This window comes from Lethenteron reissneri, unplaced genomic scaffold (genome assembly GCF_015708825.2).
Source record: "Lethenteron reissneri isolate LAM-NWPU_2019-01 unplaced genomic scaffold, ASM1570882v1 scaffold_1468, whole genome shotgun sequence".
Lineage (NCBI taxonomy): Eukaryota > Metazoa > Chordata > Hyperoartia > Petromyzontiformes > Petromyzontidae > Lethenteron > Lethenteron reissneri.
Genome location: NW_026891188.1, coordinates 101175 through 118383, shown reverse-complemented (window position 1 = coordinate 118383; position 17209 = coordinate 101175). Strand labels below are relative to the sequence as shown.

Genomic DNA, 17209 nt, shown 5'->3' with positions numbered 1-17209 from the left:
GAAACAAGCGGAGTGCCACATGAGGCAGTTTATCTCTTGGATAAATCATACCAAAATAACGGGTACGTAACTTTCTTAGGGTGATATTGCATCTAAGCTGATACTTTTGTCTAGACGACTAAATGCGACATTAAACTAAGAACGAGTCAGGCTGTCGTCGCTGCAGCGTCATTTATTCACAACTTACACATTCAGTGCATTCTCTAATGAAAATACGAAATGCAGTAAATCCTACTACACAGTCAGTAGCTACTACTGGCTCAGTAGATACTACTGTACAGTCCGTCGAGACAACTACAGAATCAATAGATACTACTTCCTCTGTTGTATGTAGGGCGTGTAGCTATATATAACTACGTGGGGGTAAAGATATGTTTTGAGGGGGGAGTCAACAATTTCCAGAAACCTTTGACATCAACTATTTACCGCACACTTTCTTTAACTTTTCACGTGAGGTCCAGGCACACCAGGAGGTCCCATAGGACCCTGAGACCCTGGCACACCCTGAACAAACACAGACACAGCTTTAATAAAAACGAGTATTGTATTTAAATGCCACACATTCATACATGTCAACCCATTCGGCTTACCCCTATTCTTGTACAGGGAAATTTTGATTTCCAGCTCCATACGGCGTGCAGCCGTTTCAATACGACAAACACGTTCAGCAGGAGACAACACGCCCGTTGAGCACGCGCTAGCTCGGCCACCTACTTGCTGCCCTGCAACGCAGTTACCCTTCACGCAAGTTGCCCAACTCGTGCAATCATCTCTGCGTAGGCCACGAGGTTCGTGCCGCCAGCGGCCGGCAGCGAAGTGAAGGGTGAACTCGAACGGCACTGCCTGGTCTACCGCTCACCGCTCGCGGCAGCGCAGCTACCGTCGAGTGCACAGGCGGTGCAACTGCGCCGGTGCGCCGGAGGGGTCGAAGCACCCGGGTGCGAACAGAGGGGGGCGGGTAGTTGCAAGCCCCGTGCCGGCAATGGTACGACGCTGACGGACGGTGAGCGGCGGCGGGTTCTGCGCCGCTACGTTGCTGGGGCAGTGCACCTCACGCGCTCGTGCGCAAGGCGCCGCACGGCGCAGTTGCCCAATCACACTTGGCTCGGTCGCGTGTCTCTTTGGAGAAGTTCCATCGTTACACGCCTCGTTCACCAAATGTGGTTTGACGTTTACACTACGAGACATCTCCTTTACCGGTGGCAAAATAGTGATAGGTTTTTACCCTTTTCAACTGGTACAACAACTGACACCTTTATACAAGGCATCATGTTTGCAATAACCACAACACAAGCAGTCAAAATGCAAACAAGAAACAACTCTGATGATGATAATGATATGCACTGTCCTTGAAGTTGATTGGTCCACACCCGAGACAGCTTTCCTTAGAGCCCGGTCACCATTGGTGTTGGACCAGATGACACCAAAAGGCGTACAACTCAAAGACAGCGCACTATCAGAGTATTGAGAGCTCGGGGTAAGCATTTACACTATGAGACATCTCCTTTACCAGTGGCAAAATATAGTGCTAGGTTTTTACCCTTTCAACTGGTACTGTCTCGGATGTGGACCAATCAACTTCAAGGACAGTGCATATCATTATCATCATCAGAGTTGTTTCTTTTTGTTCGCATTTTGACTGCTTGTATTGTGGTTATTGCAAACATGATGGACTTATGGCACTTGTTTTTATTAAACTCTTGAATAAGATTTGGTTATAACTGTTGATGTTATGTAGCTGTAGATGTGACACAAACTATTGCTTTCTGAAAGATCTTGTAAAAAACAAGGGCAAAATTCACTTGTTTTAAAGTTTAATGATAACAGACCACTTTGCATTACTTATAACTCCTGTTAAAAATGTTCATGAGGTAAAGATATTTAACTCATGGAAATGTAAGGTATTCTATACAGTTTGTTCAATGTTATCTGACTGAATGAAAGGCAGAATTGCGTTTTAGAGTTGTTCACGTCTGCCTGAGTGGCTTATATTTGGTTACATTGTCATTTGAAAAATAAAGTTAATTGTGGCAATGACATTTTTTTATAACAGTGTGTGTGTTTTCACGTAACTTTTGTGGTGAAAAAAATAATGTCGGAAGGGACTATTGGCCCCCGGGCATCTTCATTTGATCAAACTTGGCCCTCTTTGCAAAAAAGTTTGGACACCCCTGAGTGACGCGATATCGGAGTCGGTCGCTCCAAGACTTCCAACGTTCCCCTCGTGGGCCGGGAAGTCGTCACGATGCCGCCAGGCGGCGCTCCAAGACGCGTGACCTCGAGGCAGGCCTCGAGGTCACGTCCAGACGCCGCACAAATGAGCACTAACGAGGCTGCTATGGACGACAATTTCCGCGATGGAAATCCGCCACACGTAGCGTGCTCTGTACGTGCACGTACTTTGGAACAAATGACAACTAGTTCTAGATTTGAAGCTTTCGTGACTGCAAGGATTCATATTCTTAGGTTTTTTCGGTAAAGTCACGTAGGTGAAAAATTAAAATTAATAAAAGTAAAATAAAAATGTAATAAAAATCACGTTTCGGAGGCAACACAAGCTTCCGTCTTCAGGTGGAACCGTCACACCTCTCACTTGATGCAGCAGTCAGGCTGTGACGGTTCCACCTGAAGACGGAAGCTTGTGTTGCCTCCGAAACGTCGAGATTTTTATTTTTTTATTTTATTTTTACTTTTATTAATTTTTTACCTACGTGACTTTACTGGAAAAAACCTAAGAATATGAATACTTGCAGTCACGAAAGCTTCAAATCTAGAACTCGAGGCTACTTCATCAATACGCTGTGTTTGCGGCCTGCTACACTGGACTTCAGAAGAACGAGTAGATGAGTCTGACTCTCGTTCACAACAAAATCAAGCACTTGCGATTTGAAAATAAGCAGAGTGCTCGAAATTGCTGTAAACGTGAACAGAATAGATATATCGACTTGTGTGTGCTGTGTGTGTGTGTTGTGTATGTGCTGTGTGTGTGCTGTATGTGTGCTGTGTGTGTGGGTGCTGTGTGTGCTGTGTGTGTGCTGTGTGTGTGTTGTGTGTGTGCTGTGTGCTGTGTCTGCTGTGTGTGTGCTGTGTGTGTGCTGTGTGCTGTGTGTGTGTATGCTGTGTGTGCTGTGTGTGTGCTGTGTGTTGTGTATGTGCTGTGTGTGTGCTGTGTGTGTGTGCTGTGTGCTGTGTGTGTGCTGTGTGTGTGCTGTGTGTGCTGTGTGTGTGCTGTGTGTGCTGTGTGTGTGTGCTGTGTGTGTGTGCTGTGTGTGTGCTGTGTGTGTGCTGTGCTGTGTGCTGTGTGTGTATGTGCTGTGTGTGCTGTGTGTGCTGTGTGTGTGCTGTGTGTGCTGTGTGTGTTGTGTGGGCTGTGTGTGTGCTGTGTGCTGTGTGTGCTGTGTGCTGTGTGTGTGTTGTGTGTGCTGTGTGTGTGTGCTGTGTGTGTTGTGTATGTGCTGTGTGTGTGCTGTGTGCTGTGTGTGTGTGCTGTGTGTGTTGTGTATGTGCTGTGTGTGTGCTGTGTGCTGTGTGTGTGTGTGTGTGCTGTGTGTGTTGTGTATGTGCTGTGTGTGTGCTGTGTGTGTGTGTGCTGTGTGTGTTGTGTATGTGCTGTGTGTGTGCTGTGTGTGTGTGCTGTGTGTGTTGTGTAGTGCTGTGTGTGTGCTGTGTGCTGTGTGTGTGTGTGTGTGCTGTGTGTGTTGTGTATGTGCTGTGTGTGTGCTGTGTGTGTGCTGTGTGTGCTGTGTGCTGTGTGTGTGCTGTGTGTGTGCTGTGTGTGTGTGTGCTGTTGTGTGCTGTGTGTGTGTGCTGTGTGTGCTGTGTGCTGTGTGTGTGTGTGTGCTGTGTGTGTGTGCTGTGTGTGTGTGTGCTGTGTGTGCTGTGTGTGTGTGCTACTGCTGTGTGTGCTACTGCTGTGTGTGTGTGCTGTGTGTGCTGTGTGTGTGTGCTGTGTGTGCTGTGTGCTGTGTGTGTGTGCTGTGTGTGTGTGTGCTGTGTGTGTGTGCTGTGTGTGTGTGGTACCTCATGGGGAGCAGTAGTGTAGCTGTTAGCGCTACGCTGCGCTACGAACCCGGCGACCAGAGTTCGATTCCTGCTCACGGCCAATACCAAGTGACTATTATCTGAAACTGTCCTGGGCATCCCCTAGGTAGACTCAACCTCAAATTAGTACCTGGTGCGATGTGCAAACATCGTCACTAGGGAGACAAAGGCGGTCGGGCGGGGTGCTGGCCACCCACCCCCTCGTGTAACATTTCGCCCTTCATAGGTGCTCGCTAACAGCACTTGCCCCAACAGTCTGTTAAGGCTACACGGGGGATCTTTGTCTCTATTTACGTGACCGTGTCGTCTACACGCTGTCTGTTGATTATGTTAACGGCAGGCTTTGATTCCTAAAGCAATTAAAGAAATTGTGCCGTGTTTACTGAATGTGGAGGTATCTTTTTTTTAATAAACGAGACGACGCGTTGTCTCGTACAATTAAGGATTTCAACCCGAGTTTAATTGCGAGCCGTAGTTTTGGGGGCCAGGGCTCCGGAAAATATCTCCTGCCTGGTTATCCAGGCGAAGAGTGATTTTTTAAACACACTCTCATCGATAATCAGAATCACTAACAGGGGTCATTGCATGAAACGTCGTCGTCTCGTATATTGTTTTCATCTTCATGGCAGTGTTGTCGATTTTTTTCGTTTGAAGGGGGGGGGAGGGGGTGGTGTCATCATTTTCAAGGATGACAGTGACGGGGGGAGGGTGCGGGGGGAGGGTGGGGGGGCAGTGGGTGTCTGCGAGCTCCTATTAAGGCCGGAGCATCGCACTCCACGGAGGGATGCGAGTCAGTGTCGTGGCACGTGTATAATCGCACGATTGCGTAACGCACGCACGCACTCACCGTTCTAGAGTCATCATTTTAGGCCGAGTGGACCTAGGGGACGCCCACGTCAGGGCGGCCGGAATGTTGAACGCGTGCGCGTCTCTGGGATGGTGGCGCTCAGGAGCGCGACGTGCGGCCGTGTGCGAGGCTGTTCGTGTACCCGTCTGTGTGTCGTGACGGGGAGCGGTGGTGCAGCGGTTAGCGCGTTGTGCTACGAACCCGGCGACCCGGGTTCGATTCCCTCTCACGGACAAACACCGGTGACGATTATCTGAAACGGTCCTGGGCCTCCCCTAGGTCGACTCAGACTCAAATGAGTACTTGGTGCGATGTGTAAACATCGCCACTGAGGAGACAGGTGGCTGGGCGTGATGTTGGCCACTCGCCCCCCTCGTGTGCCGTGCCGGCCTTCATAGGTGCTACTCGCTAACAGCACTTGCCCCTACAGCCCGTTAAGCCTTTACGGGGCGCTTTGTATGCCCGTGTACCTGCGTTTACGTATGTGCGCTCGTACGTTCGCACGTACGTGTGTACGTATGCGCGGACACAAATGTATGCGTGGATGTACTTGTGTATGTGCCACGTACGTGTACGTCTATAAATATGCATACGTACACGTACGCGCATTTATGTGCATATCAGAACGCAGGTTTGCGTGCGTATTTACCTCTGTGTGTAGTTTATAGAGACGCACGCGTTTCGAGCCAGCCTCAAACGAGAACCTGGTGCGGTGTGTCAACATCGGTCAGCAGCTTGCAGGCTTAACAGCAACTTGCCCCTACAGCCTGTCGAAGGCTACACGGGGGAACTTTGCCTCTGTGTCCCTATGAGTGAGTGTGTGTGGGGTGACGTGCAACTCGGAACTGTGGAATGTAGCGAGGTGGCTGGTGGGATTCTGGGGTGGTGGGTGGGTGGGTGGGGGGAGGCGGAGGGGACGCGGGATGAAGTGTAGCCCGCGCCCGTTATCCCTCATTCCCGGAGCGCCCGCACGCACACACGGGCACACACGGGCACACACACACACAGGCACACAACAACAACAACAACCGCCATTCGCCACTAAGTGGCGGTGACGTCACCACGACGCTTGTGCCAGGCCATGTGCACCTTGAGGCCACGTGAAGTGTCGAACGCCCGCTGGCAGGAGGTCACGGGGCAGACCCAGCAGGTGCCACGGATCGACTGACTGAGATGACCGGCTGATGCACCACCTGTGCCCCATACTGTGCCAATTTGCTGTGCTTTAGCCACCCGGCGCTCCGCTCGTTGTTGTGAGCGTCGCTCCTCCGCCCTCCGTTGTTGTTGGAGGGCGACTGCCTCCAACTGCCCAGTAGCGTCCTTCACGAGCCTCCTCCACTGAGGCCGATTTTGACACCGCTGGTACCGGTCATCGGCAAGTCCACTCAGCTCCACGTCCTCCTGTACCACATCACTCCATCTCTTCTCTAGCCCGTGCCGCGCCCGTTTAGCCCCTTCGATCCGGCCGAACAAAAGCTGTTTAGGCATGCGGTGGCTGGGCATGCGGGCTACATGACCCAGCCAACGCAGCCTTGCCTGCCGGAGGAGCTCACCAAAGGGACTTTGCCCAGATCTTTCAAGGATTTGTGAGCTCCTCACACAATCCAGCCTGGTTAAACCCAGGGTGGATCGTGCACAATACCCATGGCAAACATCACCCTTCACCACCCACCATCTCCTGCATATTCTCCCCGTGGATTTTTCTCCGGGTCCTCCGGTTTTCCCCCTCCACATTTAGAATCAACATCACGCGTTCAGAGTGTTTGGCTGCTTTAAGTGTCCACGTCATCAGCCATTTCAATGTGGCTATCATTTGTGAAAGCCAGGTCGCTTCTGCAAGAGCGCTACGTCGCTCAGTGGGCCATGCTTTGTGAACTAAAACAGATGTTTGAGTTTATAGACATTGCAGCAGTCAGAGACGCACACGTTTATATTGCAGAGTGGATCGTACCAGTTTCTTTTGTTCAGGGGGCTGGGAATGCGTTTGCTTTATAAAAGTGCTCTCACTTTCAATCTGCCCTTGAAACCAATCGTTAATCGAGTCCAGTCCTGCCGTCGTGTGTTTACTTAGCCACACTGGCGAAAGGTCACTCCTGACATTTCCATAACGAATGCAAGAGGCTTCATCGCATGCGAGAGAACGCCGACTCGTGCCACTTGGCACTCGACGTTCTCTTCCTCAAACGAGTCTTTGCATTTGGACGCGTAAAATAGCCGATTTAATTTCCTGCAGCAACTAAAAAGTCAGATCGTATTCGTGGAATTACCGCCCCTCCCCCCTCCGTGAGTAGCGCCTCGTGGATTTAATAATTTAATTAGGGAAGTTGCGGAGGCGGCTTTACGAGTGGCTCAAGCAACAGGGTTCACTCACCACTTTCTACACGTGACCCATCTCCACGCGCGTGTGTCCAGTTGAACGCATTGGCTTTCTCCGCGTGCAAAAGTACTCAAGAAGGAATTTGACAAGCAACCGGGCATTACAGGTCACGTGACACTACAGGTGTGCTCACACCTGAGTGCATGTGTGTGCGTGTGCGTGTGTGCATGTGTGTGCGTGTGTGCGGGTGCGTGTGTGCGGGTGCGTGTGTGTGAGTGTGCGTGTGTGTGTGGGCTTGTGTGTGCATGTGTGTGCGTGTGTGCGGGTGCGTGAGTGTGCGTGTGTGTGCGTGTGTGCGGGTGCGTGTGTGTGAGTGTGCGTGAGTGTGCATGTGTGTGCATGTGTGTGCGTGTGCGTCAGTGTGCGTGCGTGCGTGTATGTGCGTGTGTGTGTACGTGTGTGCGTGTGCGTGAGTGTGTGTGTGGGCGTGTGTGAGTGTGTGTGCGTGAGTGTGCGTGTGTGTACGTGTGTGCGTGAGTGGGCGTGTGTGTGCGTGAGTGGGCGTGTGTGTGCGTGTGTATGCGCGTGTGTGTGTGAGTGTGCGTGCGTGAGTGTGCGTGCGACAGTGTAGTGGTTAGCGCTACGCTGCGCTATGAACCCGGTGACACGGGTTCGATTCCCGCTCACGGCCAATACCAGTGACGACGATTATCTGAACCGGTCCCGGGCTTCCCCTAGGTCGACTCAGCCTCAAATGAGTACCTGGTGCGGTGTGTAAACGTCGCCACTGGAGACAAAGGCGGTCGGGTGTGGTGCTGGCCACTCACCCCCTCGTGTGCCGTTCCGGCCTTCATAGGTGCTCGCTAACAGCACTTGCCCCTACAGTCTGTTAAGGCTACACGGGGGATCTTTTGTGCGCGCAGCATTACAACAACAACATCAACAACATCAACAACAACAACATCAACAACACATAAGAGATGCGGCACAACAACAACAACAATGACCCCCCCTCCTCCCCCCGTATGGATGTAACAGGCTGTAGGGGCAAGTGCTGTTAGCGAGCACCTATGAAGGCCGGAACGGCACACGAGGGGGTGAGTGGCCAGCACCACGCCCGGCCGCCTTAATCTCCCCAGCGGCGATGTTTACTGCTACACACCGCTGCACCAGGGACTCATTCGAGACAACAACACACGCTGAAGGGGGGGAGGGGGGGGGAGTTTTGAGAAATCTGTTTGATGAACGAAATGGGTTTGATAAGATGTTGAACTTATTGTTGCTTAAGCTTCTTTAAAAAATAACAATCCAACGAACAAGATGAAGAAATAATGCTGTGCATGTAAGTTGGATGATTCCTATAGACAGTTGAACATTCGTGGTTTTCAGCATTAGCACGTGAACATGTGAACCCCGAGATCACGGGTTCATTGACGCGTCGCTCTTGACACTGAACACGTTTCTCCTCCTGCGGAGGGAGCTGGTAGGAACGTCGGGTTGCTCGGTCAATGGCCTGCAGGGTCAACGGCCAGGGCGTGGTGTATTCCGCAAATATGCCCGACTGTGAGGGCGGGCACAAGCCGGCGTGAGTAGGTTAAACGTTGAGTTTTATAAGGGCACCACGGGGTGACCAGCCCCTCCCCACCCAGCCCCACCCCCCACCCAGCCCCACCCTCCCCACCCAGCCCCTCCCCTCCCAGCCCCACCCCCCACCCAGCCCCACCCTCCCCACCCAGCCCCTCCCCTCCCAGCCCCACCCCCCACCCAGCCCCACCCCCCCCCCCCAGCCCCTCCCCTCCCAGCCCTACCCTCCCCACCCAGCCCCTCCCTGCACGACGGACGGACGGACACAATAATCCCCTGTGGGCTGGTGTAACCAGAGGTTCCTACCAGTAACAATCTTGCCAATTGCTTGTTTTTATTTTGTATGTCTCGGCTCTGTCGTGAATAGGTGCATCCTCACGACGATGTTTGTTAACTGAATGTCATTGACAACATGATTAGGTGAAATGTATCCAACCGGCGAGGGTGAATGGTGTCGTGTGCGAAGCTCCGCAGTGGCGTGGAGTGGCTCTGGGGGAGAGGCGTGAGAAGTCGCTCACATTTCATGAATGACTTGATCAAGGCCCCAGCAACACACGTGCACGCGGCGTGTGAGTGAGCGCGTTTCACAGGGCGATTTGGGCAATTAGAACACACGACGGAATTGATTACACCTGCTTGCTTCATCAACAAAAGCCCATCAGGAAACAATTATTCTGAATGTGTTTGTGTGCATTGATTAGAGGCCGTCGATAAATGACGTCACGCACCTGGCGTGACGCTATTTATGGACGTGGGGAGCGGTAGTGCAGCGGTTAGCGCGCTGCGCAAACTCGTGACGATTATCTGAACCGGTCCTGGGCTTCCCCTAGGTCGACTCAGCCTTAAGTGAGTACCTGGTGCGGTGTGTAAACATCACCACTGGGGAGACAAAGGCGGCCCGGCGTGGTGCTGGCCACCCACCCCCTCGTGTACCGTTCCGGCCTTCATAGGTGCTCGCTAACAGCACTTGCCCCTACAGTCTGTTAAGGCTATACGGGGGATCTTTGTAGGTGTGTGTGTGTGTGTAGGTGAGTGTGTGTGTAGGCCAGTGTCTGTCTGTGTGTGTCTGTGTGTGTGTGTGTGTAGGTGAGTGAGTGTCTGTCTGTGTGTGTGTGTGTGTAGGTGAGTGTCTGTCTGTGTGTGTGTGTGTGTGTAGGTGAGTGAGTGTCTGTCTGTGTGTGTGAGTGTCTGTACCGGGGGAATTTCCATCTGGTACAGATGTAGTGTTGTAAAGGACGGACTTCTAAACTTCTTTATGGCACACACTGTTTATTATCTTCACACACAGTCTCCTGACCCTGCACAGCTCACACTCACTCTTCGCTCCTATTCTACGAAGGTACAGCCTTCGGACTTGCTGTCTATCTAATCTCCCCGCTAGCCTAGCGTCCTCCGGCTGGGACCTAGGGGAGGCACACTGACCCGCCGCTGACCCGGCGGGTCCCCGACCTCTGGTCGCTCAGGACCTTCGCCCTCACAAGGGCGGGAAGGCTGGGAGACAGGGTCCTATCCAGGACCTATCTCCCCCGACCACTGGTGACACTGAGCCCCAGCCCTGACAAGGGCTGGAAGGCTTGGTCCAGGGTCCTAGCTGTCTTCAGCCGACTTGGGTCTTCGTGTGGCAGAACTCACCAAGAGCTCTCAGCGCTCTGGCTTTTATACCTGTTCGTGGCCGCGTTGTCCAATCCCCGGCCACCTTGTGGAACCCTCCGATTGGTCCTTCCCAATCTGGCGTTTGGATCCTACCTCACCCCATTTGACCCTGACCGTTTGATTGAGCGGGAAAACATTGTTTACGATCCGCTCTCTCAGTTTGAGAACAGCGAGTAGTTAACACCACTACACAGATATAATGGGAGGCTGATCGACGCCCGGGTGCGATCAAGGGATGGCTCCCTATTGGTCAACCACGTTATGTATGCCGATGATTTGGTAATAGCTGCTCATTCAGAAGAGGAGTTGGAGACGCTGCTGCTGAGACTGGAGCGTGCCACTATGAGGTGGGGCCTTACCATCAGCCCCACCAAAACTAAGCACTTGCCTGGGTATTTTGTAACATCGGACACTCCACCCCCACAACTCCCAATCGGTGATGGGGAAGTTGTGGAGAGAGTGGAGAGTTTCCCATACCTGGGCAGTGTGCTTATGACCGGCTCCAGTTTATCAGCAGAGGTCTCACTCCGAATCAGTCGAGCGGCAATATCTTTTCATCGGTTGCGTAACGCTGTGTGGAAGCTACCTGGTCTGTCGCTCCGCACGAAGCTTCAGGTCTTCTCGGCCACGGTCATTCCCTCCCTTTTCTACGCTTCGCCGGTTGGAAACATTTAGGCTGGCCTGCCTACGATCCATCCTGGGTTTAACCAGGCTGGATTGTGTGAGGAGCTCACAAATCCTTGAAAGATCTGGGCAAAGTCCCATCGGTGAGCTCCTCCGGCAGGCAAGGCTGCGTTGGCTGGGTCATGTAGCCCGCATGCCCAGCCACCGCATGCCTAAACAGCTTTTGTTCGGCCTGATCGAGGGGGCTAAACGGGCGCGGCACGGGCTAGAGAAGAGATGGAGTGATGTGGTACAGGAGGACGTGGAGCTGAGTGGACTTGCCGATGACTGGTACCAGCGGTGTCAAGATCGGCCTCTGTGGAGGAGGCTCGTGAAGGATGCTACTGGGCAGTTGGAGGCAGTCTCCCTCCAACAACAACGGAGGGCGGAGGAGCGACGCTCACAACAACGAGCGGAGTGCCGGGTGGCTAAAGCACAGCAAGTTGGTACAGTAGGGGGCACAGGTGGTGCATCAGCCAGTCATCTCGGTCAGTCGACCCGTGGCACCTGGGTCTGCCCCGTGACCTCCTGCCAGCGGGCGTTCGACACTTCACGTGGCCTCAAGGTGCACATGGCCTGGCACAAGCGTCGTGGTGACGTCACCGCCACTTAGTGGCGAATGGCGGTTGTTGTGTCACTGTGTGTGTGTCACTGTGTGTGTGTCACTGTGTGTGTGTGTGTAGGTGCTGCTGCTGCTGCGTGTGACGAGGTGGTGTGGCTCGACTCGTCACAGCGGCAGTGGAGGAGCCGCGCGCCGCGATGTCGCGCGCCAGCGCCTCGGCCACGCGGCAGACGGCGCCACGTAGCGCTGCGTTCGCCGCTGGGCACCATCGCACCGCCCCCCATCCCCCCTCCTCCTCCTCATCGCTGCTTCTCTCGCGGCGGCCTTCTACTCGCGAGTGGGGTAAGAGAGATCGCCGTCGTTGAGAAGCCAGGCTCGTCGCGCGGTGTCGTGACGGGGGAGGGGGGGGGCTGCGGTGGCGATGTCGGGTCAATGAATGGCGACGCGTCGCTGTGAAGATCGTCGAGGGAGAAGTCTGCACGCCGCTGCTGCTGCCGCTGCTGCTGCTGCTGCTGCGTTCGCTCGCGCTGGTCACGGCGCCGCCGAGCGGCTGTCCGTCCACGCGCCCGTCTGTGCGTCCGTCTGCCTTCCCCATCGCCGCAGGGCGCTGTCCGCGGTCGTGGCACCGGGTGCGAACATCATCTGCGGCAAGATTCCGGGACTGTCGCCACGGCAGCGGGCGCTGTGCCGGAGCCGTCCAGACGCGATGGTCGTGGTCGGTGAGGGCGCGCGGCTGGGAATCGGCGAGTGCCGGCACCAGTTCCGATTCAGCCGCTGGAATTGCTTGGCGCTGGGTGAGGAGACGGTGTTCGGCCAGGAGCTCAAAGGCGGTGAGCGCCAGTGTAAAAATTTTTTCCAAAATTTTACACTTAAGGGAAAACAAATTAAATATTTAATTACCAAGTATTTAATACTGCAGACAATCATCTGACCCATAGGTGGCAGCCATCTCAAGCCAGAGGACGAGAGGACTCTAGCCGCCACGCATATAAAGGATTTATAGTGAAAAACTTTGTTTTTACGGGTTAAACTTATTGCTGGCTCCCTACACCCCTTTAATCCGCTGATTTCCCCTGACCGCCTGGGCAAAGGCCTCCATTCACAACATGAATAACACCGGTGACATTGGGAGACACCCCTGTCGCACACCTGACCCAGTTGGTATCTCCTCAGAGAGGACTCCATGTATCAGCAGGCTGCCCGCGAGCTTATGATGCAGCAGTTGCCTTACAACCCCCCTGGTGCGTGCGCTCCCCCACACGAGCAGGTAGCCGAGAAGCGGCCTTCCAGCACGCGGTGATCTCGGCCGCCGTGGCGTACGCCATCACGGCGGCGTGCGGCCGGGGCGACCGGAGCGAGTGCGGCTGCGACGGCGCCAAGCGGGGCGGCTTCTACGACGCGCAGGGGGGCTGGCGCTGGGGCGGCTGCTCGGCCGACCTCAGCCACGGCCTCGAGTTCTCGCGCCTCTTCGTGGACGCGCGCGAGGTCAAGCGGAACACGCGCACGCTCGTGAACCTGCACAACAACGTCGCCGGGCGCAAGGTGCGTGGGCGCGCGGGTGCCCTACCTTGCTGCTCGTCTTCCCACGACGCCTTTCAATCGGCTGTCTCCGCAGATCACGACGACACGCGCCGTCCGTTTACAGACCTCGCTTCTCCATTTGAATCGGAAAGGTTGATGTCATTCATCGGCGCGCGACGACTTCATCTACTCGTGAACGCGATCCGTAGGGGGCGTGCGGCGGTGGTATAACGGGTCGGCGGATCGGAAGTCTTCGCTTGGGTGCTCCGGGCGCGGCACGACGTTCTAATTGCGGCGGCGAAATGAGCAACGCCGCAGTTAGGTGACCTGGTGCGCCACGTGCGGCGGGGTGAAGGGGGGGGGGTTATCCAAGACGTGTGGTCAGTGTGGGAGAGTAGAGCAACGTGGCCTCGAGTGGGGAGGAGGGCTTTCTGACAGCAGTGGTGCCACAAAGCAGGTTGCAGCACTGCACCTTTACCTGTCCCTTGCACCTGACATTGGCGGCTCCGTTTCCACTGAGGACCTCCTCCTTCCAAGGTCCTCCAGGTCAGCGCAGCCTAAGAGCAACTCATAATCAACGTTTTTGGGTTTAGATCGCGTTATTTATAAATGTGTCGTAACCCTCCACCACCCGACACGGCCAATCAGTAAAAAAGTGTCACGTAGGACAAAAGACAAATAGTTCACTGCTTTAGCCCACCGGTGTGAAGTGTGAAACCACAACATTTACAATTTGAGTACGACGTTTCGCTGGTAATTGCATCCAGCATCATCGGGCAATTCGCCAGAATGGTGAGGCTTTGCTGTGTCTCCCGTTCTTATATAGAGCAGCAGCAGCAGCAGGGTGACGTCATCATTAACTCATCAACTCATCAGGTGCAAAGATTCAAGGGGGGAGAGCCTCACCATTCTGGCGAATTGCCCGATGATGCTGGATGCAATTACCAGCGAAACGTCGTACTCAAATTGTAAATGTTGTGGCTTCAACACACCGGTGGGCTAAAGCAGTGAACTATTTGTCTTTTGTCAACGTGACACTTTTTTTACGTGTCGGGTGGTGGAGGGTTACGACACATTTATAAATAACGCGATCTAAACCCAAAAACGTTGATTATGAATAACATTGGTCGCAAAAGCCTACGTGTTAAGAGCAACTCGCCCGGTGCTTTCACTTTCCCTGCACGGCCACGGGGTTGCAGGTGGCCACCCACCCAGCCAGCCAGCCACCTCCTGCTCGTGGCGACACGGCGACACTGGGCTGCTGCTGCTGCTACCCTTGCAGCTCGTCTGCCCCGGTGTTCCTTGAGTGCTCTCGACAGGGGTCTCCTCTCCCCCTGATCCCACCTGCAGGCCCATCATTGAATGAAGGCGCTCGCGTGCCATGCAAGGAATGTCGGTAAAGTCATTTAGGTGAAAAAAAAAACAAATTTGCTGTGGTTGTCCCACCTGATGACGGAAGCTTGTGTTACCTCCGAAACGTTGTGATTGAGTTTAGTTATTTTTTATAATTTTTATTTTCACCCACGTGACTTTACCGAAAGAACCACGGAGTATGGATCCTTGCAGTTACGAAAACTTTGAATCTAGAATGCAAGGAATTATCATTACGCCCGTGGGGCCCTGTTTCCTCTGCAGGCGATTTCCCCAAACCGAGCACTCCTCCAGATCCAATCCCAGGCAGGCGCTGAAATGTCTTGGGGGTGAAAACAAAACCATCTCTCGTCCCAACCCCGCGTACGGCAACCCCTCACGCACACTCCCTCGCTTGACCTCTCCACCCGCCACCCCACCCCTTCCCTCCCCACTCTCCCCCCCCCCCCCACTTGTCCCCACCTACCTCCCCGATGCTCTCCTGCCCTCTCGTCTCTCTCTCCCCCCCACACGCCGCCAGGTGCTGGAGGAGAAGATGAAGCCGGTGTGCAAGTGCCACGGAGTGTCGGGCTCGTGCACCACCAGGACGTGCTGGGCCACGCTGCCCCAGTTCCGCGAGGTGGGCTCCGCGCTCAAGCGCAAGTACGACGAGGCGGTCCACGTGGAGCCGGTGCACGCCGGCCGCTACCGCCGCCGCTACCCCGCCTTCCTCAAGACGAGGCGCTCGCGCGCCCACCGCAAGCCGCTCCGCACGGAGCTCGTGTTCACCAAGAGCTCGCCCAACTACTGCGAGGAGGACTGGCTGACGGGCAGTGTGGGCACGCGCGGCCGCCCGTGCGACCGCAAGTCGCCGCACGCCGACGGCTGCGAGCTGCTGTGCTGCGGCCGCGGCTACAACACGCGCCAGTACACGCGCTCGTGGCATTGCGAGTGCAAATTCCGCTGGTGCTGCTACGGGCGCTGCAGCGCGTGCAGCAACTGCCCAGTAGCGTCCTTCACGAGCCTCCTCCACTGAGGCCGATCTTGACACCGCTGGTACCAGTCATCGGCAAGTCCACTCAGCTCCACGTCCTCCTGTACCACATCACTCCATCTCTTCTCCAGCCCGTGCCGCGCCCGTCTAGCCCCCTCGATCCGGCCGAACAAAAGCTGTTTAGGCATGCGGTGGCTGGGCATGCGGGCTACATGACCCAGCCAACGCAGCCTTGCCTGCCGGAGGAGCTCACTGATGGGACTTTGCCCAGATCTTTCAAGGATTTGTGAGCTCCTCACACAATCCAGCCTGGTTAAACCCAAGATGGATCGTAGGCAGGCCAGCCTAAATGTTTCCAACCGGCGAAGATGCTCCACCAGGGGGGTCCACGTTTCGCAAGCGTAGAGAAGGGAGGGAATGACCGTGGCCGAGAAGACCTGAAGCTTCGTGCGGAGCGACAGACCAGGTAGCTTCCACACAGCGTTACGCAACCGATGAAAAGATATTGCCGCTCGACTGATTCGGAGTGAGACCTCTGCTGATAAACTGGAGCCGGTCATAAGCACACTGCCCAGGTATGGGAAGCTCTCCACTCTCTCCACAACTACACATGCACACACACATACACACACACACACACGGCACACACACACACACACTGGCCCCACACTCTCACACACAGCACACACACATACATGCACACGCGTGCACAGAATCGTGTAAATATACACAATTGCATTCAAACTTTGTTATATTATTTTAATGCAGCTTATGCCCTGCAACGATTATGTATTTACTGTATATAAATAATACAATATAGATAGAGCCGTAATTTGTACTATACTGTGGATACGTGTTCTGTACAGCATCCCTTTCTATGCATGAATTTCACGCTTAATTATTGTACACATTTTCTTACACACATATATGGGCCCAGTGTATATATGTCTGTGTGTGTCTAATACACGCACAGTCCGTTTTGGAAATTCGCTGCTGAATAGCTTACGGGGCCTTGAGGAATGTGTGTGTCCAGACTTCACCAGGCTGGTCAGTAGAGGTCACTTATTAAAGACACGCTCTATATACAACTGTGTAGATACATATAAGGTTAATTTCATTGAATAGTTTTGCTTTATTAAAGACAACATTCCGTACTGTATAGTAGCCTGACACGCATGACCGCTTATCTATGCATTAATAACATGCTTTTAAAAATATATATATGCTTATGAACTATGAAGTATTTTCTGAATGCATCTATACGGATACATTTACCCAAGAGTTGTACATGTACAATGTTTAAGTGTTTAGTGCAGCATGCATCTGTGATTCTAATATAGTATGTACATTCCACAGCATATAATTGTACATATAGGACAACGTTTAAATGATGTAAATATCGTAAATACTGAAGTATATTTCGTATGCCTGTGTAAAGTAGTAACTTGGCGGGAGACGACTCTGACGGGTAGCACACCTTTTATTAACACCAACTTATTTTACACGGGTGGCAACTGCCACATAACCCACGAGGTTCCCCTGAGCTATACCCACACGGGCTCTTACGCCCCGTAGCTTCTTGGAACACACCCGGCTGGGTTATTAGTCTCGACTCTGGGTCCCACAGCCTGGTTCCACACGGACACCAGGCCCCGGGTCCCACAGCCTCGCCTCTGA

At 53.8% G+C, this 17209-nt stretch overlaps 1 protein-coding gene across 1 annotated transcript; it reads left to right on the top strand.

The window, feature by feature from the left end:
- Window positions 1-10388: 10388 nt before the first annotated feature.
- LOC133362409 (protein Wnt-7b-like) lies at window positions 10389-17209 on the top strand (the record flags this gene model as incomplete). Its single annotated transcript, XM_061581351.1, has 5 exons — window positions 10389-10399; window positions 12271-12497; window positions 12935-13209; window positions 15080-15533; window positions 17160-17209. Coding segments are annotated over 5 exons (1017 nt in total), but the record flags the coding sequence as incomplete, so codon positions are not given.